This window comes from Colias eurytheme, chromosome 21 (assembly GCF_061535395.1).
Source record: "Colias eurytheme isolate Ceu_HAF_F1 chromosome 21, ilColEury1 Martin Lab GWU primary, whole genome shotgun sequence".
NCBI lineage: Eukaryota > Metazoa > Arthropoda > Insecta > Lepidoptera > Pieridae > Colias > Colias eurytheme.
In genome coordinates, this window is record NC_143000.1 from 5,827,319 (window position 1) to 5,852,289 (window position 24,971).

General features: G+C 33.8%; 4 protein-coding genes across 7 annotated transcripts; 3 read left to right on the plus strand and 1 right to left on the minus strand.

Moving 5' to 3' along the window:
* The first annotated feature begins 255 nt into the window (after positions 1-255).
* Positions 256-3,359, plus strand: unc-119 (unc-119 lipid binding chaperone). Its single transcript, XM_090114149.1, has 3 exons — positions 256-794; positions 875-1,047; positions 1,133-3,359. The coding sequence occupies exons 1-3, from the start codon at positions 445-447 to the stop codon at positions 1,249-1,251; spliced, it is 642 nt and encodes a 213-aa protein (XP_089970275.1). The 5' UTR covers positions 256-444; the 3' UTR covers positions 1,252-3,359.
* Positions 3,353-8,739, minus strand: LOC149899159 (uncharacterized). 4 transcript variants are annotated; one of them, XM_090114144.1, is made up of 4 exons: positions 8,627-8,739; positions 7,739-7,802; positions 5,740-5,863; positions 3,353-4,518 (listed from the first exon to the last, which is right to left on the minus strand). In XM_090114144.1, exons 1-4 carry the CDS (start codon positions 8,638-8,640, stop codon positions 3,971-3,973), a joined length of 750 nt encoding a protein of 249 aa, XP_089970270.1. In that variant the 5' UTR covers positions 8,641-8,739; the 3' UTR covers positions 3,353-3,970. The 4 variants fall into 4 exon arrangements, with proteins under 4 accessions (XP_089970270.1, XP_089970271.1, XP_089970274.1 ...); XM_090114145.1 differs by having other exon boundaries at positions 8,539-8,719; XM_090114148.1 differs by lacking the exon at positions 8,627-8,739 and adding an exon at positions 8,292-8,370.
* A 4,886-nt stretch (positions 8,740-13,625) lies between these two features.
* Positions 13,626-15,692, plus strand: LOC149899160 (macrophage migration inhibitory factor-like). The gene is made up of 3 exons (XM_090114150.1): positions 13,626-13,901; positions 14,599-14,771; positions 15,435-15,692. The coding sequence occupies exons 1-3, from the start codon at positions 13,794-13,796 to the stop codon at positions 15,511-15,513; spliced, it is 360 nt and encodes a 119-aa protein (XP_089970276.1). The 5' UTR covers positions 13,626-13,793; the 3' UTR covers positions 15,514-15,692.
* A 2,100-nt stretch (positions 15,693-17,792) lies between these two features.
* Positions 17,793-24,271, plus strand: beag (IC cytokine homolog beag). Its single transcript, XM_090114524.1, has 11 exons — positions 17,793-18,200; positions 18,568-18,765; positions 19,105-19,168; positions 19,531-19,605; positions 20,174-20,278; positions 20,617-20,681; positions 21,428-21,671; positions 22,078-22,225; positions 22,519-22,722; positions 23,245-23,411; positions 23,761-24,271. The coding sequence occupies exons 1-11, from the start codon at positions 18,055-18,057 to the stop codon at positions 23,836-23,838; spliced, it is 1,494 nt and encodes a 497-aa protein (XP_089970650.1). The 5' UTR covers positions 17,793-18,054; the 3' UTR covers positions 23,839-24,271.
* The last annotated feature ends 700 nt before the right edge of the window (positions 24,272-24,971 follow it).

Sequence of the window (24,971 nt, forward strand, 5' to 3'; positions counted from 1 at the left end):
TGTATCTGTATCTTGCTTCTAGAACTAGAGCGACACTATCATTTGTCAAATAGAATGTTGCGCTACTCGCTAGGCATTATTTTGTCATTGGCTATTGCTCGGGCTTTTGCTTGTGATTACTGATTGCTATTGGGTCTCGTATTGGGTGCAGAGATCCTATTGGGTAGCCATTGGTAATCGTATCAATGTCAACTGTCAAATGGTAGTCAATACTCAATTCACAATTGAAATTTGTAAATTTTATTTAGCTGTCACTTTAGTCTTTAGCTGTAAAAATATTGTAACCAAGTGTAATTAATAGTGAATTGTTTAAATTGGAATAATAATTATTGATTTGGATTTATTATATAGGTGAATTTGAAATGCAATTCACTGCGAATTAAGTTCGATTGCAAATGTTTTAAAACATTTGTAAATTTTATTAGAACCAATAATTTGTTCAAAATGAGCCTTGTTGGAAAGAAGTGTGAATCAATAACGCTTCTTGAATCAAACAGGCAGGAAATTTTAAGTGAAGTAACACCTGATGATGTTCTTAAGTTAGATAAAATAACGGAGACTTATTTATGTAGCCCTGAAGCAAATATATACGATATAGATTTTACGAGATTTAAAATAAGGGATTTGGAAACGGGAACTGTCTTGTTTGAGATTGCTAAGCCCCCGACAGATTTTGGGGTGGATAATGAGGGTGCAGAGGATGGATCTGATGAACCACTTGATCCTAATGCAGGGAGATTTGTGCGGTATCAATTTACACCACAATTTTTAAAATTACGAACTGTTGGTGCTACGTAAGTGTCAATACTAGTAGAAATTGGTAAAAGTTTTAATAAACCTTTGTAACAATAACAATATATAAATTTATTTTCAGGGTCGAGTTCACTGTTGGTGCAAGGCCAGTTAACCATTTTAGAATGATTGAGAAGCATTTTTTTAGAGATACTTTACTGAAGACATTTGATTTTGAATTTGGATTCTGTATTCCGTTTTCTAAAAATACATGTGAACACATCTATGAATTTCCAACTTTGCCTTCAGATCTTGGTAAGGAAATATCCTGCTTATAATGATAATTTAAATGAATTTTTACATGAACATGCTAATTAATTATTTGTTATATAAATTTCAGTTGAAGAAATGATTGCAGCTCCGTTTGAAACATGTTCTGACAGCTTTTACTTTGTTGATAATCATCTTGTAATGCACAATAAGGCTGACTATGCCTATAATGGAGGTATAAACAATTGAAATGCTTAGTCATACATTTTTAACTTGGCACTAATGTACTATTGTACTTCACAAATGTTTTCAAATGTGTGATATTTTATAAAGTCAACATGGTAAATAGGCTTTTGGTTTGTGTTTTAATAAGATGGGATATAAAAAATGAACTTATTATTAATTAATATTCTAGAAATTTCAGTAACAATAGTCTCATTTTTTTTTTCAATAATGATATTGTCTTAATCTCAAATATGAAGATAGAATTATTTGACATTCCAACAACTAATATTAAAAAAAGCAAAAAAATTGGTTATCAATTATTATAATAGTAGATGTGTTCATAATATAAATATATATGTTATTAAAAAATAGATGTGTAATACAACTGATCTCCACATTAGAAATCTATAAAATACTTTTTTGCATTTATTATATTTTGTACAAGCTGTGTGTAAAATTCAACAATTTAGATTTTATTAGTATAATTTCAATTCCAAATTGAATTATTTTTTTTTAATTATAATGAAGTCTATTAAAATACAAATGTAAATTATTTCCACAAAATGTTTGGAGTCACTGTTGTTCTTTCTTACACATAAGCACTTAAGTTTGTCACTTTTTACACACCATTTGTATTAATTTAGATTGTAAGCAAGAATTTATACTTTAAATTATCTAGTCATTTTGATGTTTGCTTTATTTGTATGAATAGAGGATGAAATGGTATATAAGAAAATGTGTGATTAAGTACAGGGAGTGAGAATTATATAGAAAATCAATTTTGGTATTTTTCGCGATTGTATAATGTATGTCAATAAACAAAAGTAAGATATTGAATGAATATCATTGAGAAATTATTACTACGTATAGAGAGGACACCACGAACAAAATCTGTGCGACAATCGCGGCGGTGCGGGGCGCGCGTGGGGCGGCTAGTTAGTCATAGTCCAAAGATAGAAGCGATGTTTGAGACGCTTCACTCTAACTCGTGTTACAAATAGTGTAGTAGCGATGCCCTCTCTAGTACGTAGTACATAGTAACTCAATAATGAATACTACAGTTCTATACAAACTTAATGGCTGTTCGGAAGTTAGCTGCGAATGCACGAGCGCGCAGGTATCCGTTAACGTTCCGATAATATCTAAAATCGTTTTCTGCGCATCAGATGGTTCGATGTTCCGAGAATAAATGAAATTAGCCATTAGTTTGAATTGTTCTGTACTTTAACGTTGTCTTAATTACTTTGTGTCACTCCTACAAAAAAAATTGTTTAATTTTATGAAAGCACATAATCATTAAATATTGTAATGTGTGTGAAATTTCCTACTTACATTTATTTGTAACAAACAATCTTTATAATGGCAAAATTGAAAATAGTTAAGTACATGAATGTTGACATTACTTACAACTTTCTTTAATTTTGAAAATGAGTGAAATTTTAGGAAAGATCGACTATAATTGCCCAAGATTGGATTAATAGTAGAAAATGAATTTGCCCTATAACTGAACAAAATAAATAAACATGCAGCCAATCATATTATAAGTAAAAAACTGTAGATAGGCTATTACAGCTCTGGAAATGGCATGTTAACATGTGACTATTATAGCCTGTAGCCATAATTTACATCAGTTGTCTCTTTTTCGCTGACAAAATTGAATCTTGCCATCTCACTTTTACATCTAATCGTGTGTAGCGTAGTGTGCCGTTTTTGGAGATGGAATTTTTTATTTTATGTTGGTAATCTATTTACACCTTTTGTTATAATATTGCAGGTAACATAATAAGATATTGTCGAGTTCTTCAAGTCTTTTTTTTCGCTTACTTACCATATGGATAGTGCCTAATTTTCTTGTTTTGATGTACGGCAAATTTAAATATATCTTAAAACTAAGGTCTGATCGATCTTAATTTAAAATGCCGTCCATCGGCTTGTTTAACAAGTCACGCTTTAAATTGAATTTTAATATTTACCGAAAAAATGTGTTCAAATCTTTTTGTTTAATAATTATGAATAATTAAAAAAAGTAATGTTAAAGTTCAGGTGTATTGTGGAGTGGATGTTCACTTTGAAAGTAGAACATTAAAAAGCTTGTAATATTAGAGGGTGTAAAATAAAAATAAAATCAATTGAAAAAAGTTTATTTTATTAACTTATCACATCAGTACACTGATCATTACAAGTAGACAATAAATACGGTTACCGCTGTCTGCCCCTATGTAGATCTAAAAAGGGGTGGATTAATAAGTAGTTACTAATGAAAACTATCAATATTGCTGGACGTCCAACGAAGCGGGCGCGGGTCAGTTAGTTATTGTTGTATGTCGTAGTAGTTAGGTAATAATAATATTTTGATGTATTACATATTTTCATAATGTAAAGAAAGGCATACAATAGTAGGTATAGTCCGATAGGCGTAACCAGCTTTGCATAGGTATGCTAAGTGTGTGTGCAAAAATTGTAGTAGGTAATCAAGGGCTCATAGAAAATTTCCACTCTTAAGCTGCTAGGTAGAGAGGCATCCGCCGCGCCAGTGCAAACCTAATCAAATTCAGTCCAGTCGCTACGAAAATTTGGCGCAACAAGTAATCACTTATTCACGTGTAGGTATTATTGTTTCGATAAAGGTCATTTATTGTACTGTAATTAACAGTAGGTACGTGTACACTGTGTCACTGTAGTTAACAATAATATAATTTCTCATGCAGATCTGATAAATGATAATATTAAGCTAGTATAACAATTACTTATTACGTAGGTTACAAATACGAGATTTAACTCCCAAGCCGTTTAAGCTCCCAAGCGGCCGGGGAGAACGCGATGTTCCTTGGAAACTTTTATTATCTTTAAACGTTTTTTCCTTATTATCCATTTCATAACTCAAATACAATTTGTACGGAATCACATCTTCGTTAGCAAACGTTTTTGCATAATCTAAGCTTATTATTGTTGATTTATTTTCAAGACACGAGTTATCAAGCGTTTCATCAATAGAATAACAAGTGTCAATATACTCCACAAATCTTCGACCTTCATTTTTCCCATAGATCCTAATTTTGAAAGTCCATTTAGACGCCGTAATTTCCGTTTCCAGCATCTGAACCGCTATTTGAATTTGGTTGCTACTTTGTGATACATTAATGTACAGTAAAAACTGAAATTGACCTCTAGAAATCAATTGCATTATTCGATAATTTTGTCCAATGTGTAATATACTCTCTTTGTTAACTTGCGTTTGACGAAATTCCTTGTGCTGGTAATCGAAATGACTCATAATATTCCCGATGTTTCCTAAAAATATTGAAAAAAATATGATTTCAAAAAAAGTGAAAGTTTGTAAGTATGGATGTATGGATGTTTGTTACTCTTTCACGCAAATACTACTGAACCGATTACAATGAAACTTAGCACACATATAGAGGGTAACTTGGATTAACACATAGGATAGGTTTTATCCCGGAAATCCTACGGGAACGGGAACTATGCGGGTTTTCCTTTGAAAACGCGGGCGAAGCCGCGGGCGGAAATCTAGTTATATTATAATGATTAAATTGCTTAAATCCGTTAAAATCTTCAATTTCTTCGTAAAATCAAACACAAAAAAATACCACATTATGTTTCCTACCTATATTATAAACGTGAAAGTTTGTGAAAATGTATATTTATGTGTTTTATGTGTATGTTTGTTACTCGAAAACTACTGGACAGATCTAACTGAAACTTTACAGTAATATACCTCAGAGTAACACATCTATACTAATATTATAAAGCTGAAGAGCATGTTTCTTTGTTTTCGAACGTACTTATCCCAGGAACTACCTACTGGTCTGATTTAAAAAATTATTTCGGTGTTATATATATAACCTGTATAAGAGGAAGGCTGTAATATATAAATTTCACGCTAAGACCAATAGGAGCGGAGCAATGCGGGTAAAACCGCGGGGCACAGCTAGTGAGCTTTATAAATACCTACTTGATTTTTCCAGCGGGTTCGTCAGCGGGTGCATCATAGTAGTATCACAGATAACTAAATACCTAGTTACTACGTAGGTTGTAGGTATGTAGGTGGAAGTATTATAAACATGAAGACATTTCTGTGGATGGATGTATGTTTGTTGATTTTACAAACAATGGCCACTAAACTGGCTGTGCTGCAGCTAATGTACCTAACTGAATAACACATAGTAGCAGATTACAGATAACGCTAGTACATACATCATAACATGAATTACTAGCTTTCTGCCCGCTGATTCGCTCGCGAGGAATATGACATTTCTTACGACTAAATACTTAAGTCAAAAACCTATCTGGAAAACCCCTATTCCATTTTTAATGACCTATCCAATGACTGACTCATATTCGCAAATAGAACATACATACTTATTGCATAGCAAAATTTACAATTTACACTTTTAAAAACTATTTAATGTACAGAAACGGTCTGGTTACTGTTGTATGATATGTACATAGATTTGCCAAAAATAAGACTACAAAATAATAACAAAATATTACCTTTCCATGGACATCCATTAAAGATTGTATTAGTAGGACACACAAATTCTTTGTATGGACATTCCGCTAAATGGGCCTCCAGGGAATTATCTCTTAACACTTTCCTACAATCCAAAGGACAGAACTGTAAAGAGTTTTTTTTTTATTATACTTTTTGTGATTTTTTATAGAATTAATATATTATATTATTTATGTAAGTCTTAATTCTAATGTTAATTTCACAAGCTCGGATTACTATATAGTTATGGCTTGTTCCTATCTGGGCTTTTGTTATTTGTAATAATTTAATTATGCAATACGCGTTTTTATTGGACTACATTGTAATTTATGAATAGATAAAATTATTCACATTCATATTAAGTTAGTCTGCAAACTTCGCGACGCGTTACGGCGCGATAATCGACATAATATTTGCCGACTTGGTAAAATTTTGTAGCGCAGCGCCGCGGCCGTGGCGCGTAGTTTCGTTGTCGCGTAGGTAGTGCGTTTTATCGCATACAATTTCATTGGAAGGATATTTAGTTCATTGAAATGTTACATTTTTTAGGCCTAACCTTGCGTTTTTTAGAGGACGCAATTTTGTTTTTTTGATATGTAGGGGGGGTCAGTGTGAAACTAAAACCAAGTTTGTGGGGTCGCCACCCTTGTCCCACGGCCGCCATTTTGAAAATAGCGGTTGGAATGGTTTTTACGATATATCTCTTAAACTATTTATTTGATAAAAAAATATCATTAACATTATTTGTTGCAAATTAAATTCTCTACAACTTTGGTCCAGTAACTTTTTGTCGTAGAACTATAAATAAAAAAGTTATAAGTGAAAATGTTCAGAAATTAGAGATGTTTATATTTTTCAATAAAACTTTTTTTTATAATTTTACGAAGAAATGATATCAGACCATTTTTGTAGATTGTTTTTCGAGGAACAACTTTTACCTACAACATTTTTTCATTACGTCAATAGCTAAGGTTTTACAGCGCTCAGAAGTGAGTACTATTTTTCAGTAGTAACTATACATAATATATTGGCTATTGGCTCTTTTCCCAGACTCCACAACAATGGAAGAAGAGAACATTTCAGCCCTGCTTTTCGACGTAAAAAAAACGCGCTTCCAGACTCTATCTCCTGGGTGGTGGGGAAAAGATTCAATAATTAATTATTAATGATATTGCAAAATTAATTATTAAAAATATTATAATAACAAAAAAAACAATTATTGATGACAAATTATTATTTACACACATAATATAAGTATACTGTATAGATCAGAGTACTGAAAATTAGTACTCACTTTGGAGCGCTGTAAAACCTTAGCTATTTACTTATTGACAAAATGTTGTATATAAAAGTTATTCCTCGAAAAACAATCTACAAAAATGGTCTAATATCATTTCTTCGTAAAATTATAAAAAAAAAGTTTTATTGAAAAATATAAATGTCTCTAATTTCTGAACATTTTCGCTAATAACTTTTTTATTTATAGTTCTACGACAAAAAGTTACTGGACCAAAGTTGTAGAGAATTTAATTTGCAACAAATAATGTTACTCAATGTTTTTCATCAAATAAATAGTTTAAGAGATATATCGTAAAAACCATATCAACCGCTATTTTCAAGATGGCGGCCGAGGGACAAGGGTGGCGACCCCACAAACTTGGTGATAGCTTCATACTGACCCCCCCTACACATCAAAAAAATAAAATTGCGTCCTAGGCTGGGTCTATGGGGACTATGGACGCGCGTTCACGCATGTTCCCTATAGCGGCGACAAGAGTCATCAGTCAGTATTTTGTCCCCCGACAAATGATTCTCGCCTCCTTCACGCGTGTGACACGTCCACATCACATTCGCGGCCCCGTGCCATAGTAACAAAGTGATTTTGGCAGCAGCTTCTACGTCAATTTCGCACCGGATTTTACGAACGATTGTGAGTATCCATGTGGAGGAATATATACCATGATATTTTAGAAAAAAAAGAATTTTTTTTTTTAATTTTACCTTGCCTGGAGCTAGACGGGACGACATATTCCTTAATTTGGTTGTTAATTGTAATGCTGAGACACTGAAATTAAGATACTTAAATTAGATCTTCACGGTAAGAGATGGATATTAAAAATACAAACATACAGAATCTAAACTACATACTTCAAGGACTAGTCCTTTTTGAAACAAACTTCTTTTGTGACTTTGAATCATTTTTATTACCTTACATTTTTATTATCAATATTATCAAAATAATCATACAAATGGACACAAAAAAACACGTACCTATGTATGTTTTTAATTACTCAAAGTAAGTTATTCAGTAGGTAGACATCTATAGGCATAATAGAACAATGCATATATAATTATATCTGTTGCGCCCATTGAGATAATATTACTACGTATGGAGGAGACACCACGAACATAATAGAACAATGCATATAATTATATCTGTTGCGCCCATTGAGATAATATTACTACGTATGGAGGAGACACCACGAACATAATCTGTGCGCCATTTTTTTGCTCTAACTAAGTTTTAAAAATTATTATATAGTTAGGTACTTACCGATGAAAGTTATTCCTTTGCACTTTTCCGTATTATTTGTATTATTTGTGCAATATCGTAACACACACTAAGGCATATTTGATGCGTTTCACTTTAAAACCATTAAAAGAACCGCTCAACATACGCCACATGGCGTATGTTGAGTGGAACATAAGTGATGTAGGCGGTGTCGTCTCCATATTAATATTAGCTCAATGGTTGCGCCATCTTCCAATTGATGGTTTTAGAATATTGTCGTGGTACTCACCTTTCTCTGTAAAACTTTCCTAATTGTATAATACACTAGGAATACGTATAAGAATAAATACGAAAATAAATCTTGTTACCGTATGTACCTAAATACTGGCATTGATTGGTGCTGAATTACGAGTTACGAACTTACGACTGCCGCGCGGCGCGCCGCGCCGTGAAATAATTTATAAACAAAAATGAAAGGCGGATCGGATTTGACTTATATTACATCTCAGTATTAAGGCTGGTTCACACTTTGATTAGTGCGAGTGCAGGTGATTAGTGCGAGTGCAGGTGTGTAGTGCGAGTAGTGTCCAATTCAACTGCGAGTGCAGGTGATTAGTGCGAGTGCAGGACAATGGTGAAATTCGCGACGCTACATACTACGCTAAACACTAAACACTAAACACTCCTGTCCAGACGTGTTTAGGCAGGCACACTGCGAGTGAGGGGGAAGGGAGGGCGCGCGGGACGTGGCTACTCGCAGTCCACTCGCAAAAAAATAGAACACGCTTCTATTCACTTTACTACACAGCCTACTAAACACTCGCACTAAACAGTCGCTGTCCACACGTAGTACTACTCATCACCTGCACTCGCACTAATCAAAGTGTGAACCAGCCATTACATTCAATCACTTTTTGTACTGCGTGAAAACCATGTGAAAACCCTACCATAGACAATTGCATCGATTACAAAGATAGTAGTTTATTTGAGTTTATATAGTCAAAGACCAAAGTATAGTTTATAACCACAGATTCTATCGTACTATTAACTTTGTAATAACTAGACTGTGCACCAAAAATATTTGTTTTGACCAATTTGATAAGGTTTTGATAAATTATGATCGGATAAGCTGCCGCTTACCGACCTAAAAACGATCCGAGCGAGAGGTCTCCCAAAAGGAAATGGTCCTTGTCTAATGTTTGGAAAACTCTTTTGATTGGTTAATCATTGATGTTTGTCGAAATGGTAGTTAGGGTGACTATGAATTTTGTTTGACTCTCAAATTGTGTATCAGTAAAAAATATTTCAATTTAAGACTTAATTAAGCGAAATCCTCGAGCACGTAAGATATAAGGTTACGATTAAAAATTGTATAATTCAGCTATTATTGAAAATTATAACTAACGGTGTTTACACTTTTACGGTACAATATACGTACACTGTTTTAGTTCATTGTTATATACATATATATTAAATTAGGTAGCGTATTATCATTATAATATGAACTGGACATTTACCCGCTCACTTTTTAAGAAATTTATCCCTTATTTTGTTGAACCGTGGTCACCTAGTTCTAATCGCCGTAAGGACGTATGCAGAAAGAAAGAAACTGTGGGTGAAGAAGAGACTCTTACGGTTAAGTCTACTCTTAGGCCGTATTCAGAAAGAAAGCTGGAAACTTATAAGCGCTTACCGGCGCTTGTCAGCGCTGGGCGCTGCCATATAAAATTTGTATTGGTCTACTTCAACCTGCTTCCTTTGTGTAGAACGAACCAGCGCTGACAAGCGCCGGTAAGCGCTTATAAGTTTCCAGCTTTCTTTCTGAATACGGCCTAAGAGTAGACTTAACCGTAAGAGACTCGTACTTCACCCGCATAGACCCGCATATACTCCACTACATCAGAAGGATGAATGGAGTGATGCAGGACTTCATGCAGGCATCTTGACTTCTTCTTTTTCTCTACCGTTGTAAAATACTTCTCATCGGATGTCTATTGACACCTGACAAGGGTGTCATATCACGGCCGTGAGGACTGAGGAGTCCTTGTGCTATCGCTTGTGGCTTTCACGCAGTCAGCACAGATTGTACACTAATACCAGAATCAGCCGGTGTCACGTTGGCCACACTTGTCGGGCTATCGCCTATCGTAATGAATCAAACATGATTTTATCGGACATCGGAACTTCCGTAAATGATGAGCAGAGCAATTGTTTTATTCTATTGTATAAAACTTTAAAATTAAATCACAGTTAAATATGATCCTTATTCTGTGTCCTTGGTAAATGATCATAATAATTAACACGTTCGCGGACAGTAACGACCACTGGCGTCTAGACAGCTAAAAGTGATACGACAGTACGTCTGTCGACGTATCAGTTTTTACTTGCATAAAATCAGTACGCCAAACGACGAGCGATTTTTCATACTATCATAAAGAACGGCATGTTGTACTGTCATCACAGGTATAATTACGACTTTTGTACTGTCACTGCATTATTTACAAAAATTCGTCAAAGGAAGGTACTTCCACGCATACATTCATATTTTTTTAACCCTCTCCCCGCGCACACTACGCCCGTGGGCGTCATGTTTGCATCAGCGTTCCCAACCGTACGATAATTATCGTACAAACACGATAATTTGGTCCCTGCGTACGATGTACGATAGCATGTTATTATCGTACGCTGATTTTACGATAATTTCTATCAGGCAAAATTCGAGAATTTATATTATTTCACCCATACAAATATGACATTTTGACGTGTTTCTTATCGAACTTTCATGGGAACAGTGAAATTTTGTCAGATTGAATTTTAAACTTGGCGCGTTTATTCTTAGATTATACACCTAGGTGTATATAATCTAACAGCCGTACAAATAAACGAGTTATAACATTTTATGAAAAGAATAAAGTAAGAATAAGGAAAAATCATACAAATAAACACGTAATAAATGAAACCTATTATAACTTCGTAATAAGTATTCATACTAATGCTATTTCGTCCTTATTCCGGCTACCTCCCTAGTATAAGTCTGACATAACTGAGTTATAACGTATTTTTTAGTACATTGTGCTGTGTTTTACAAGTTTTAGAACCTATTTTCAATCTAAATTTGAGATAATAGCAATGAGAATAATACGAGAAGTAGAAAAAGTTGAGCAAATAAATAATTTCATTAGTTACGTACCTATTGAAATGGAAAATTTAGTATGAAATGTCAAAATATACGAAATTATGAAAAACCCTTTTGATATTTATAATGATTTATTTATTTACGACATGCGCCAAACCATACATACATAAAACACTTATTTCTAAACTTATCACAATAATATAAACTTTCGTTGAAAATATAAATCTTCTAAGCTTGGAGTTGTATGTTTTGAGTACCAGTTATTTGGCAACTCTCTATCTCAAGGTGGGTTTATCTTCTGTTCTCCGAATATTGGATAGGGTTCTCTTTCATTTGCTTGCATATTTAATGATATATTTAAATTATTTCAAATAAATATTTAAAAAATAAACAAACAGAACATCGTATGATGAAACTTCACAACAAATTCGACGAAGTCAAACGAGCGTCAAAATGACAGCACCAAGGTTTAACCGTAGACAATTTCAATGTTTTTCATAATTTTGTGAATGAATTGCGACGTTGCCGCTCCGCGCCTATTGCATAGCGTGAGCATAGTTACATCGACGTTATTCCAAATTTATTTGTAAGAAATTATGACATCCTTATTCTTTATTTATTCTTATCATATCTATGCATTGCATAAGGTTTGAATAAGCAAGTTTTTATTTGTACGGGTGTAAGCGTTTATTGAACTTATGTGCCTTAATATTCATTATACTCTTTGGTTTTACGCGTGGTACAGACTACAGACCTGAACCAATTCCATTTCCACTATAAAACGTTTGGGTTTCAGTGTCCCGTTGATTTGACAGCGGTAGTTAAACAAAGATTAACTATAGAGAACTTGCATAATTATCAATATTACAATTTATATGATTTATTTATTTATAATTGACTTTATTCTAAAAAGTACGATAATTTCGAACCAAAAACGCCTAATGTACGATAATTTTACGCCCCTGGTACGATAATCAGCTCACTTCAGGTTGCTAACACTGGTTTGCATACGGTTAGTCGAGTACTGCGCCGCTGCGGTGATCCCGCGTGCCGCGTGTGAATTGTTGTTTAGAAAATGAGTATTTTGTTTCCAACGTAATTTAATTGTTTTACTCATACTGGATGTACTAATTCAAGTCTAGTTGCTTATGTAAACAACATATTTATGTTGCTATTGTTTGTTGTGAACACGATTTTGTTGAACTAAATTTGTAACGAATATTTTTCCAAATGGCGTCTCGAGACTCGTTCGAAAAAGAACAAAAACGTCTTCAAGACCTGTTTGATGCAGCGTCTACCCCTGAATCGAGTCCATACCCATTTGCTGATGATGGTGACTATGAATCTGACGCTGAGTACTTACGACGTTTACGCCTATATCCGTTCTGTCCAGTGTTGCCGCTCGATAGTCCACTATCGATAGTCTATCGATTAACTATCGATAGTTGGGGAAAAGCAATAGTATCGATAGCACTATCGATACTATCGATAGTGTCGATACTATCAATAGTATCGATAGTCCTATAAGCGTAAATACTATCGACACATAGCAATACCATCGATAGTATCGATACTATCGAAGCTCAATATCGAACGAACTATCGATACTATCGATAGTGTCGATACTATCGAAGCTCAATATCGAACGAACTATCGATACTATCGATAGTGTCGATACTATCGATAATATCGTCCCATCGATAGTGACCTTTTTCTCGATAGTATTGCTTTATCAATAATATTATAGTGGATGACAGAGAACTAGATGTTTGGTTATAATACTTTTCAAGTTATCTATTGGCGCTTTGTACAATCCATTTTTTTTAGTTCGTTAATTCGTAATCCAATAAGCCCATTGACTGACCCATTATACCAAGAAATCGTGAACAATACTATTGCCCAATTTACTACTATCGATAGCTCAAAACTATCGATAGTATCAGTACTATCGATACTATCGATAGTGCTATCGATATTCTGACTTATTTTCAAGGTCAACTATCGATAGTCAAACTATCGATAGTTCGGCAACACTAGTTCTGTCATATCATATGGTTTTTTAACCATGTGTTGTAACACTACGCCCCTGGGCAATGTATGAAAAAAAGTAGTGTCTCAGTAGCTGCAACCTGTAAACCAGTACTGTCCGCGAACGTGTTAATAATATTATATTGAAGCTACCCTGTGGATATTACATTATCTGAGATTTTGACATTTGAGTTTTGACGACAGACTCGACGACAGACGAGTAAAAACTCAAAAGTTAAGTCATAAGTGTTGTGAAATGTGAATTCTGAAGAAGAAGTCATATCACCAAAGAGCCACACTTCTTTTCATATCAAATTAATTACCTACATAAAGTTTTCAACGTGTATTGCTTCATTTCATAATAAACCTCCATACTAAAAATGCCGCACTTTCGCATCGAAACTAATGTTCCAAAATCCAAAATACCATCAGATTTTGTTGTAAAAGCAGTTCCAGTTTTGGCTAAAGCTCTTGGGAAACCAGAATCGGTAATTTCGTTTTTTATGAAGCTTCTTATTTTTATCTAAATACCTACTAGATATAATTGCCTATTAATAAAATTTTACACCTTGTAAATAAAGATAAGTGTAATAAACATTCCTACGTGAGGTACCTATAATTATTAGGGTCATCACTTGTGGTGTATGTTATAGAAAGAAATATTTTTTTTTTTATTTTTTTCATTCAATGGAAATTTCATTTATCTAAGGTCATTTTTTTCCCTGTGTATTTGTTACCAGCTATCTCCATCACATTTATTTATTCAATTAGACTTGTTATAAAAGCACTTTTGAATCTTCATATTATTTTTAACATTTACCACCTATAAAACATTAAATAAATGTGCATATATTTTACTTATGATATAATGTAACTATATTTTTTATGTATGTTTTTATTTTATAGTATTAAGTTTATTTATAATCATTATTTATTAATATTTTTGTTTTTATTATAATTTATCAATATTATTTAAGTTTGCATATACATATATGTACTTCCTTCTTCTAGATATTTCTTTCAGTTGGTTGCCTGTAAGAGATCACTCAAGTAATAAGGCCGCCTTCTGTGCTGTTTTTTATATAGAATTAAATTTATTTGTATTGTGTTTTTATTGGCAGCACAATAAAGTGCATAAATAAATAAATAATATATAATTAGTTATATGGTTATTAAATATTTCAGTATTGTGTTGTGTCAGTTATTCCTGACATTCCCATGAGTTTTGGTGGCACCACAGAACCCTGCGCAATTGCAAACCTTATGTCTATTGGATCTCTTGGTGTAGAACAAAATAAAAAACATGCAAAGGTTTTGTTTGACCTGGTTGAAAAAGAATTGGGTGTGTCTCCAGACAGGTAAATATATCCTTAAAAATATTATATGTAATAAGAAATATTCATTTAAACCTTAATACAAAATCACTACCTACTTTTGATTCCAATAAATGAAATATTGAGCCAGTTTACACGATAAAATGTCTTTTCAATGCATGGATATTTTTTATGATGGGGACTATTGAAAAATGAATAGACAAATAACGGAAATAGAGAATATGGGCGGTGGACTCGCTTACGATCAGGCACTCCACAAGCCCGTTTGCCCACTCTAATATAAAAAATAAAAAAAACCGGATTAGTTCAGATATATCTGACCATAAGACTTAAGACTTAAGAGTGGAATAAGGCCTAAGAGTACTGATACCCTAACATGTTATAAGAAGGATACAATAGAATGTTGTGAGTTTGAATAAAAATATAAAATTGTCTGTCTAAGGTGGAAACTTAGATGATAAGGATATTCATGTTAACTGATATAGCCATTTTTTAAAATCTAATTATCAATAATCATTGTGGTCTCGATTTACAATAATTTACTAACAATATTGGTTATTCGTCTGTGGTAGTAATTAAATATTTTTATACTGTATAATTAGAAAATCGAGATAAATGAGAGCCCATATTTTTGCCAATGGTTTTGTGAAATATCATGCAGATATTAATGATATTATCTTTTTACAGAATGTATATAACCTTCCAAGATGAGCCTACTGGAAATGTTGGATTCAAGGGCACTACATTTCATTCTATTTTTGGATAAACAAAATCATTGTTTTTTTGTATACAGTTACCTTCTCTTTATATCCCCAGTCCCCTCCTTGTATATTCCTAGAAAATTATAGAGGCTTTTTTTAATTGGAAATTAAGAATAAATGTTCCCATTGTTTTTTATGTATAAAATGTCTTATTATTGTTGTAAATAAAATATTCGTCATAGTATGGTGATTTTTTTCTCATTAATTTTAGGATTTACCCAAAGGATAAAACTGGCCCTACCTATTTAAACTTTGCTGTCTGTTTGTCTGTCTATCAGTATTTCTGCATTTTCACATTGAGTTACTGAGATCCTAAGCTGAGATCTAATAAGTCTTTCAAAATGTATAATACAACTATGTATTTTAATCATAATACATATATAGGTACATATTTCAAAATGTTATGTTATTTCGATTCATTTTTTAATAAATGAGGTATAAAATCAATAGTCTCTAGAGAAGGTTACAATTTATCTATTTTATTAGTCTGTTCCTTAAAAGGCGTTTAACTATTAGCTAGATTGTGCACCGAAAAAAATTGTTTTGATAAAATATGATCTATTACTATTTAATTAAGGTTGCTTTTTCCATATAAGTGGAAGCTAACCAAAAACGTTCCGAGCGAGAGCCGAGAGGTCTCCTAAAAGGAAATGGTCCTTGTTTATTGTTTTCAAAACTCTTCTCTCTTTCAATTATTATGGCAATTCCCAATCCCAGTGAGGGTGGATTCTTACAAAAAAAAAAAAACTTTCGATTGCATAATCAACTGTGATAAATGATAATCAATCATTGACGTTTACAAGTAGAAATGGTAGCTAGGGAGACCAAGAATTTTGTTTGACTTTGCACCATCTCACGAATTATGTTTCGGTTATAGAAATATTTAGTGTGCGTCCACACTGAATGCGCGGTGGCGGCGGCCTAGGCGGGCGCGACGAGCGGGCGCTCGCGGTGGCCACACCGACGCGCGAGCTCAAGTAGCGGTTCGACGTTTTTCGGGTGTTGCAAACTTTGGACGATTTGCTATTTTTACTGGTCAGTCCGATTTTGAGATGAGATCATTATAGAAGTTGTACACGAAATAAATAAAACAGAGGAATAATGGGTGAATCTTATATGAAGAATTGAGATTATACCCTACAAAATTAATGTGGTGTATATAAGTGTTTTAGATTGAATCGCACTTATAAATAAAGAAGTTTCACTTCAACAGTTAAGTATTTATGCTATTTTACGAAAAACAATAAAGGATATAATATAAGAAGTCGAGCGACAAGACCGAACTGGTTTGATACCCCCGCCGTCCGCGCATTGGGTCGCTTGCTGACTAGGCCCGTAGTGTGGCCAGAACGCGCGGATAGGAGAGTTTGAAAACTACGCGCGCTGGCTCGCTCATTACCGTCGCACTAGGCTTCCGCCATAGTCATTTCAATGTGGACGCAAAGGCGCGTTTCATACGTTTGATATTTCGCGCCCGCCGTCGCAACCGCGCTAGGCTCGCAGTGTGGACTTGCACTTAAATTTAAAACTTAAACGCGAAACCATCAATCACGGAAGAGATAAGAGCTAGCGCGCACGAGCAACTTTGTCTCCGCAACTATTTTGTCTCTCCCATCAATTGTATGGGGAGTTGCGTCGCTACGTGCGCGCACTTTCATACTAGCCCATGGGTGGAGAGACAAAATAGTTGCGGAGACAAAATAGTTGCGGAGACAAAGTTGCTCGTGCGCGCTAGCTCTTAGGCTACATTACGATAAAAACTGTAATATTCAGCTATATATGTATGAAAATTATAACTTAAACACCGTGTTTACACTTTTACGGTCATGGACGGTCATATATACGTGTACACTATATTTTAGTTTATTTTTGAATACATTAAATGAGGTATTGTATCATCAAGGACATTAACACGCTCGCTTTTCTTCAAGCAATTTGTCCCTTATTTTGTTTGGCCATGGTCATTTAGTTAGAAAGAGACAAGTTGGGGACAAGATCGCTCTCACTCAGACCGGTTTTTTGCGCCAATTTGAACTGTTTGAAGGTTTGAAATCTTATCTTATCTTATAAATCTCGTGTCACAATGTTTGTCCTCAATGGACTCCTAAACCACTTAACCGATTATAATAAAATTCGCACACCATGTGCAGTTCGATCCAACTTGAGAGATAGGATAGTTTAAACATGTACAACCACGGGCGAAGCCGGGGCGGACCGCTAGTGTAATAATATAAATCTGTGGTTTCATAGTTTATGACTTTATGGTTATGACATAAACAATTAAATTATAATGTCAATTCCAATTGTCAAAAAACTAATTTCTATGTTTTGTATGTTTTGTATTTTGTAGGGTTTGAACTTTGATTTGAGATAAATATCTCTAGTTGGTTTGAAATTATAATACTTTTTGTATAATTAATAGATTTAAACTAATATGTCCATTCTTTCCTAATAAAAAACATTACTTGTAAACTCTTAAATACCCAAAGGTTAAGTTAATACCTCACATTTGTTAGTATTCGAAATAGCCCCAAAACATATCTAAGATGGATGAACATAGAAGTGTGGAGGATACCCCGGCGTCTCAAAGGCTTACCAATGAAGACTTTAGAAAGCTGCTTATGACGCCGAGATCGACACCATCTGGGGCTCACCCAGCTGGTTCGATACGAGAGGCAATGGCAAATGCTGGGTAAGAATGTATTTATTTTACTATATCTATGTGTGATAGTACTGTACTTCATTATATGTAATATTAGTCTCCACAGTTGAATGAGTGCAGGATCATGCAAAATATTATGACCAAATACAAGCTCATCCGAATTGGTTATAGCGTGAAAGGATTTTTACACTTTCATTATAAAATAATGTCAGCTTATAAACAATATTCAAATTACTCTAATATCTAGTTTATCTAGTCTATAATATTTAGTTTTATTTAAACACACTAGCAGCTAAAAATGTTGATTGATAAATATTTCAAAAGAAATGATTTTATATTGAACAAAAGTGCAATTTTACTATGTACTGTTAAATAATTTAGTATTTTTGTTGAACAGATCAATGCCACCCCCAGCTGAGAATAAAAGTGAGTTGCGGAGAAAGAAAAAATCTTATTATGCAGCATTAAAGAAGCAAGAGGATACTAAATTAGCAGAATTGGCAGAAAAGTACAGAGACAGGGCTAGGGAGCGGAGGGATGGCTTGCAGGATGTTAATCCCTTGGACCCTACAAGTAACGCCAGTAGTGCTTACAGGTGAATAAATAATAATCTATACTAATATTATAAAGCTGAAGAGTTTGTTTGTTTGAACGTGCTAATCTCAGGAACTACGGGTCGAATTGAACAATTCTTGCGGTGTTCGATAGTCCATTCATTGAGGAAGACTATAGGCTATATATCATCACGCTGAGACCAACAGAAGTGGAGCCTCATGGGTGAAACCACGGGGCGCAGCTAGTATTAATTAAATCTAAATATATATGATTGCTTCTAATATTGGTTTGCTATACAGCAAGGCTAAGCTCTCAATAAATACCACTTTTGATGCGACATTTAGTTATTGTACTAAAAACACTACAATTAATTTTCCAGAGCTGTTGCACCAGATGCGAAATCTGGAATGGATGCAAAAGAAAGGAGAAGACAAATGATCCAGGTATAGTCATTATAAAAAGGGTACTATTAGATTTAGCCCATACTTATTTAATATGAATTTGGCACACAAAAGATGGATGATGAAGAACATCATCCTGCCTGCAAATTGTATGCGTTTATTACAATTAATATTAATGTTTTAGAAAAAGATTTCGAACAAAAGTTGTACACCATGAAAAAATGTACACTTTTTCCTATATAGTTTTTGTACATTCCAACTTGGTAGACTAAAACATTAGAAAATAGTAAACACATCAAATTTGGTTAATGTTGACAGTAAATATAATTGTATAAATTTGACTAGCAGAGCATAATAATTTTGAAAAATATGATAAACAAGCATACATATTTATAAAATTTCAGGAATCCAAATATCTTGGTGGTGACATGGAGCACACTCACTTGGTGAAAGGTCTTGATTATGCTCTGTTGCAAAAGGTAAGGTTCTTCATAATACCATTTATTTAACCTGTAAAAATTTACAAAGAATGTTATCTATACTTTGTGGTTACCTCTTGATGGAACTTCAATATAAGTAAACTAGTGATTTGTCTATTTCTTTAAAAATCTGTACTATTACACAAAATGAGTATAGCTTTAGTAGGATTTTGTTATTTTAAAAAGATACAGTTTTAAAGTAGTAAGTCAACTAAGCTAAGCTTTTTGATCAAGCTTGAAACTGTTAGTGTTGTTGTAAATATTTATCATAGTGATCATTTTTTGTTTGATTGCAATGCAATGCAATCTTAAAATTATCTAAAAAATTTTAGTCACATTTGCAGTATTTTGGCTATTTTGCAAGCGTTAAGTATTAAAAGAGTCTATTTTAAAAATAATTTCAATAATTCAAATCGCAAATGTTCTATTTTGATGTTTATTTTTACAACTTGTATTCTGTGTTTGATCTAACCAATTTTCAACAATATAATATAGTTTGTGCAGAAAATTTTGTTGTTGTTTTTTAAGTGTTTAAGTGACAAAAAATATATAACACTTCCTTTAATAGGTGCGTTCAGAAATTCAAACAAGAGAACAAGAACAGGAAGCGGAAATGGAGAGATTAGTCACCGCTCCTGTTGAAGAAGTCAAGGAGAAGAAGGAAGTTCCTGTTGTATGTATTTTTGTATACTGCTTTATGTGATAAGACTATGAATACAATCAATTAGTCTTAATTAAGAAATAATGCTCTTATTATTATTAGATCTAAGTGTCAGTTTATTTTGGCGCATGCCACACCACACCACACATTCGTATGCACTGTTATTTATAATTTTATTGTTGTGCTTTCATTCTTAAAATAAAATAAACAGTTATTGAAATGCAAAAAGGAAAATTGAAATATATTTTTCACTAGACATTGGACAGTTAATCAAGGTCAAAGATATTATGTGTGTTTATACGAAAACATTTAGCGGAGGATAAAATATTTGAATTATTTTTTGGTTTCAGGAGGAAGAGATGCAATTTGAAACACCAATGGCTAAAAATATCTACAACATGATCTTGGAACAGAAGTAGGTAGCATGTTTTACTGAATACTATTTTATTCTACCACGATAATTGAATTGTAGTAACGCAAACTATTTTTCTTTGAAATAAGCCTGCGATGTTTTGTTCTTGGGCGTTAAGTAATTAATCTCTAACCATAACATGAGGATTTATAACCTATACAATATTCCGTATATTTTCCTTATCTAAGACCATATTGACCAGTGAAGTTGATGACACATCTTCTATTTATTTTTCTCAGTGCTCGTGTTTTTCGCTGACCTTCAAAATCACTGGAACGATTTTATTTTTAATAAATAATAGAGAGACAAAAATGTTAAAGCTTTGTCTCTGTACTATTTACGTACTCACGTGGTAAATGTTAAAGCTTTGTCTCTGTACTATTTATGTACTCACGTGGTAAATGTTAAAGCTTTGTTTCTGTCCTATTTATGTACTCACGTGGTATATGTTAAAGCTTTGTCTCTGTACTATTTATGTACTCACGTGGTAAATGTTAAAGCTTTGTTTCTGTCCTATTTATGTACTCACGTGGTAAATGTTAAAGCTCTCTGTGTACTATTTATGCACTCACGTGGTAAATGTTGAAGCATTGTTTCTGTACTATTTACGTACTCACGTGGTAAATGTTACAGCTTTGTCTCTGTATTTAAGAAACAAAGAAAATACATTTATTTTTATGTCTTGCGGCTTGCCACACAGGAAAAAAATATACACTCATGTAGTATATTTAAATGGATATATGTAATAGGTCCAAAAAGGTGGCAAGGAACGAGCTGTTCGCAGCCGGTCGTATGGCGTACGTGGTCGAGTTGGACGAGGAGGGGGCTATAGATAGCGACATACCGACCACGCTCACGCGCAGCAAGGCTGACGTGCCAGAGATGGACGAGCGGAGCTCTGCTAGTGCAGCCAATGATGTCGTGGTCGATAAATTGTCGCAGATATTCTCGTACTTGAGACACGGAAGACATAGGAAGCTTAAGAAGATGAAAGTGAGTACTTGTTTATCAACCGGCTTTAAAAAAAGAGGAGGTATTCAAGTTGACTGTATTTTTTTTTGGTTTATTACCGCAGAACTTTCGTCTGGGTGAACAGAATTTGAGAATTAATTTTTTTTAATTGAAAGCCAGTATCTACCCATTTAAATTATTTAATATTTTATCTAGTTGTAACCATTTGAAGTTGGTTTCTTGTTTTGTTAAAAAAAAAGTTTTTTTTTATTCATATAATTTAATACTTTCTTGGCCTGCTTTATGTTGTTGCGTGAAATTTTAAATTAAAAATTTTTTATGTAGTAAATGCAAATAATTGAAGGTATTATTGAAAGTGTATTGGCGAGATGTTTATGTACACGTACAGCATACTTGATTTTATAATCATTTTTTTTATTTTTAATAGGAAAAGGGCGGTGAAAAGGGTCGTAACGATGATTCAATATACGGTGATATCGGTGATTACGTGGCCGGAGATAGGAGAAGTGACCGTCGCGAAGACAGACCGAGGTCGAGCTATTTCGACAAACCCGTTGAGACTGAAAAGGAAGAAGGTAAGTTTTAATGTACTTTTGACGTGACAACGTCTTATAATTCGATAGAGCCGGTTGCACGCACGAAAAAACATGACTCATGCGGTGTTACCTCGCTCTGAGGCGTTCCATGTAAGGCTTGAAGTGCAAGCGAGAGCGCGGAACGAGCGACAAAGAAGCACAATCGGACGTTGTCACGTTCAACTATCGTCAGTAAACCGACTTTACAGACAACCAATTTTTTTTTGTCACACTGTCTCGTCGATGAAATGTGTAAATTTTTCTTCTATAACAATACAAATGTAATATACCAGGGCCGGGTCCGGTGGGGCGAAGGCCGGGTACAGTGGAGGAGCGCGACAAGCGGTCCGCAGCGCTGCTCTCTCGGCTCGCGGCGGAGCCCGAGGGCTACGCGGAGTGCTACCCGGGGCTCCGGGAGATGGACGACGCGATTGATGACTCGGATGATGAGGTCGATTACTCGAAAATGGACGCCGGGAATAAAAAGGGGCCTATTGGTGAGTGCTGGTTGAAATGACTGAAAAGTGAAAATTTATTTTGTATAGTACTGTTTTGATTGTAATGCCTCAGCCCCCGGAATCACAGACACAATAGAAAATCTATTGTGTCGTGACCCGATCGGGCCGCTCGGTTGTCAATGGGTTAAAGTCGATGAAACGAAAAAGAGAAACACAAAAGCTATAGCTATAGCGTTTTAATGTTATATTTATGACTAAAATTTATGTGAATGATATCTATACGTATAATTCTTACAAGTTTTGTAACATATTAATGTGATTGAATTTTATGTATGTTTTGAATTTGTCTTATGATTTATTTAAGGTCCATAACATATTATTTAGGCAGATAGAAATCGCTATTACAGCCACTAAATCATATTTTGTATATGCTGTTTCTTTTATAAAAATCTTATATCAAATTCAGTTAAGTATTTGGTTTCTTATCTGCAAATATTTATCAAAATAAATTTTTTAATCTATTTATTTTCCATTAATTAAATGTTATTCATTAATTCAAAGGTCGTTGGGATTTCGACACGCAAGAGGAGTACTCGGCGTACATGAGCAGCAAGGAGGCTCTACCGAAAGCCGCTTTTCAATATGGAGTTAAAACTCAAGATGGTAGAAAAACTAGAAAAACTAAAGATAAGAGCGAAAAAGCAGAATTGGATAGGGAGTGGCAGCAAGTGAGTATAGTCTGTGTTAATCTGTTGTTTATGGATGTACAAGATTTTGCGCGCGCTTTGAAAGAAAGAAAAAAAAAGAAGTGTGGTACTCGAGGACTGCCGCGGTAAAGCTATTGCATAGCGTGTCTTCAAGCCACACTTCCGTGCCCGCGGAGTGGGGAGCGTGAGGTTTTTTCGTTACGGAATTTCTGGATTCGGTCCCCGCGCTCAAGGCCCGTGATAGAAGCTATGCAATAGCTTAAAAAATGCCTGAAGTTAAAAAAAATGTTTTTTGTTCGATATCTACTATTATTTTATGATTGAATTCGTATTTTTTCTTTGGTATCTAAAATATATGTCTTTTTTACAGATTCAAAATATAATTCAAAAACGTAAGGCGCCAAAATACACATCAGAAGAACCTGGATTCAAAACCCCGAGATATTAAATAAGGTTTACAAAGAAGCTGTAATATTTTTAACATTTGTGTATTTGAAGTGTTTTGAGCATAATATTATATGCTTACATTTTACATCGAGTTGTAACAGACTTAAATAATTAATTTAAGATTTCTATTGTGTTTAACTGTGTAAATATAATAAGGATGAACTCATTATTATAACACAGAACGAAAAACTGTATTCTATAAATATAATATAAGGTGACAAATGTTGTTTTTCTTTTATTATGGTCAATAAGAAATTAATTGCAATGGAAACATTATGGCCATGATGCTAAATGTGGATACATTCAAGCGTCGTGGAGACAGTCAGAATTTTGTAGACACGATGATGAGAATTGAAGTTGTTTTTACTTCTAACAAATAATTTACACCAAAAAAATATTTGGTGTAAAAAATGTTATGGCACATCACTACATAGTATAAAACAAAGTCGCTCTCTCTGTCCCTTTGTTTGCTTAAATCTTTAAAACTACGCAATGGATTTTGATGCGGTTTTTTTTAATAGATAGAGTGATGCAAGAGGAAGGTTTTAGTATATAATTAATATGTTTAGTTTTTTTTAGGCGGGTGGTAAGCTAGTTTGATAATAAAAGTTAGACGTCACCAGTACTAGTTGTGCCCTGCATAGGCTATCATATTATTAGCAAGCGGTAAATGAAATAAAAAACATGTAAAAGCTATCTTAAGGGGATTACTATGGTCAAAACCGGAAAACACCTTATACATATTGAATTTTGTTGAGGAAACTGTTGGTACGATTGTCTTAAAAAAAATATATGTGATACTCAAGGATATAATTAACAAAGTGTATTGTTTACTTTTCAGTTTAGAACGGCCTAAACATAAAAAAAATACATACAAATCAACCCCTTTTTGAACATAAAACGCATTTTGTTAGGAAAACGGCTACATATTTATACATGAAATTTATACCAAAAAATATGTTATGATATTTGTAACAATTTGTATTGATTGTTTTTTCGATTTTCATTATTATCGTTAAATTATCAAGAAAAAACTCGAATTTATAATAAAACCCACATAAAACCTCACCTCTATTGCATATTTTCGACGAAATTTGACGGTGTCAGTTCGACTCGGACGGGGGACTGTACGTG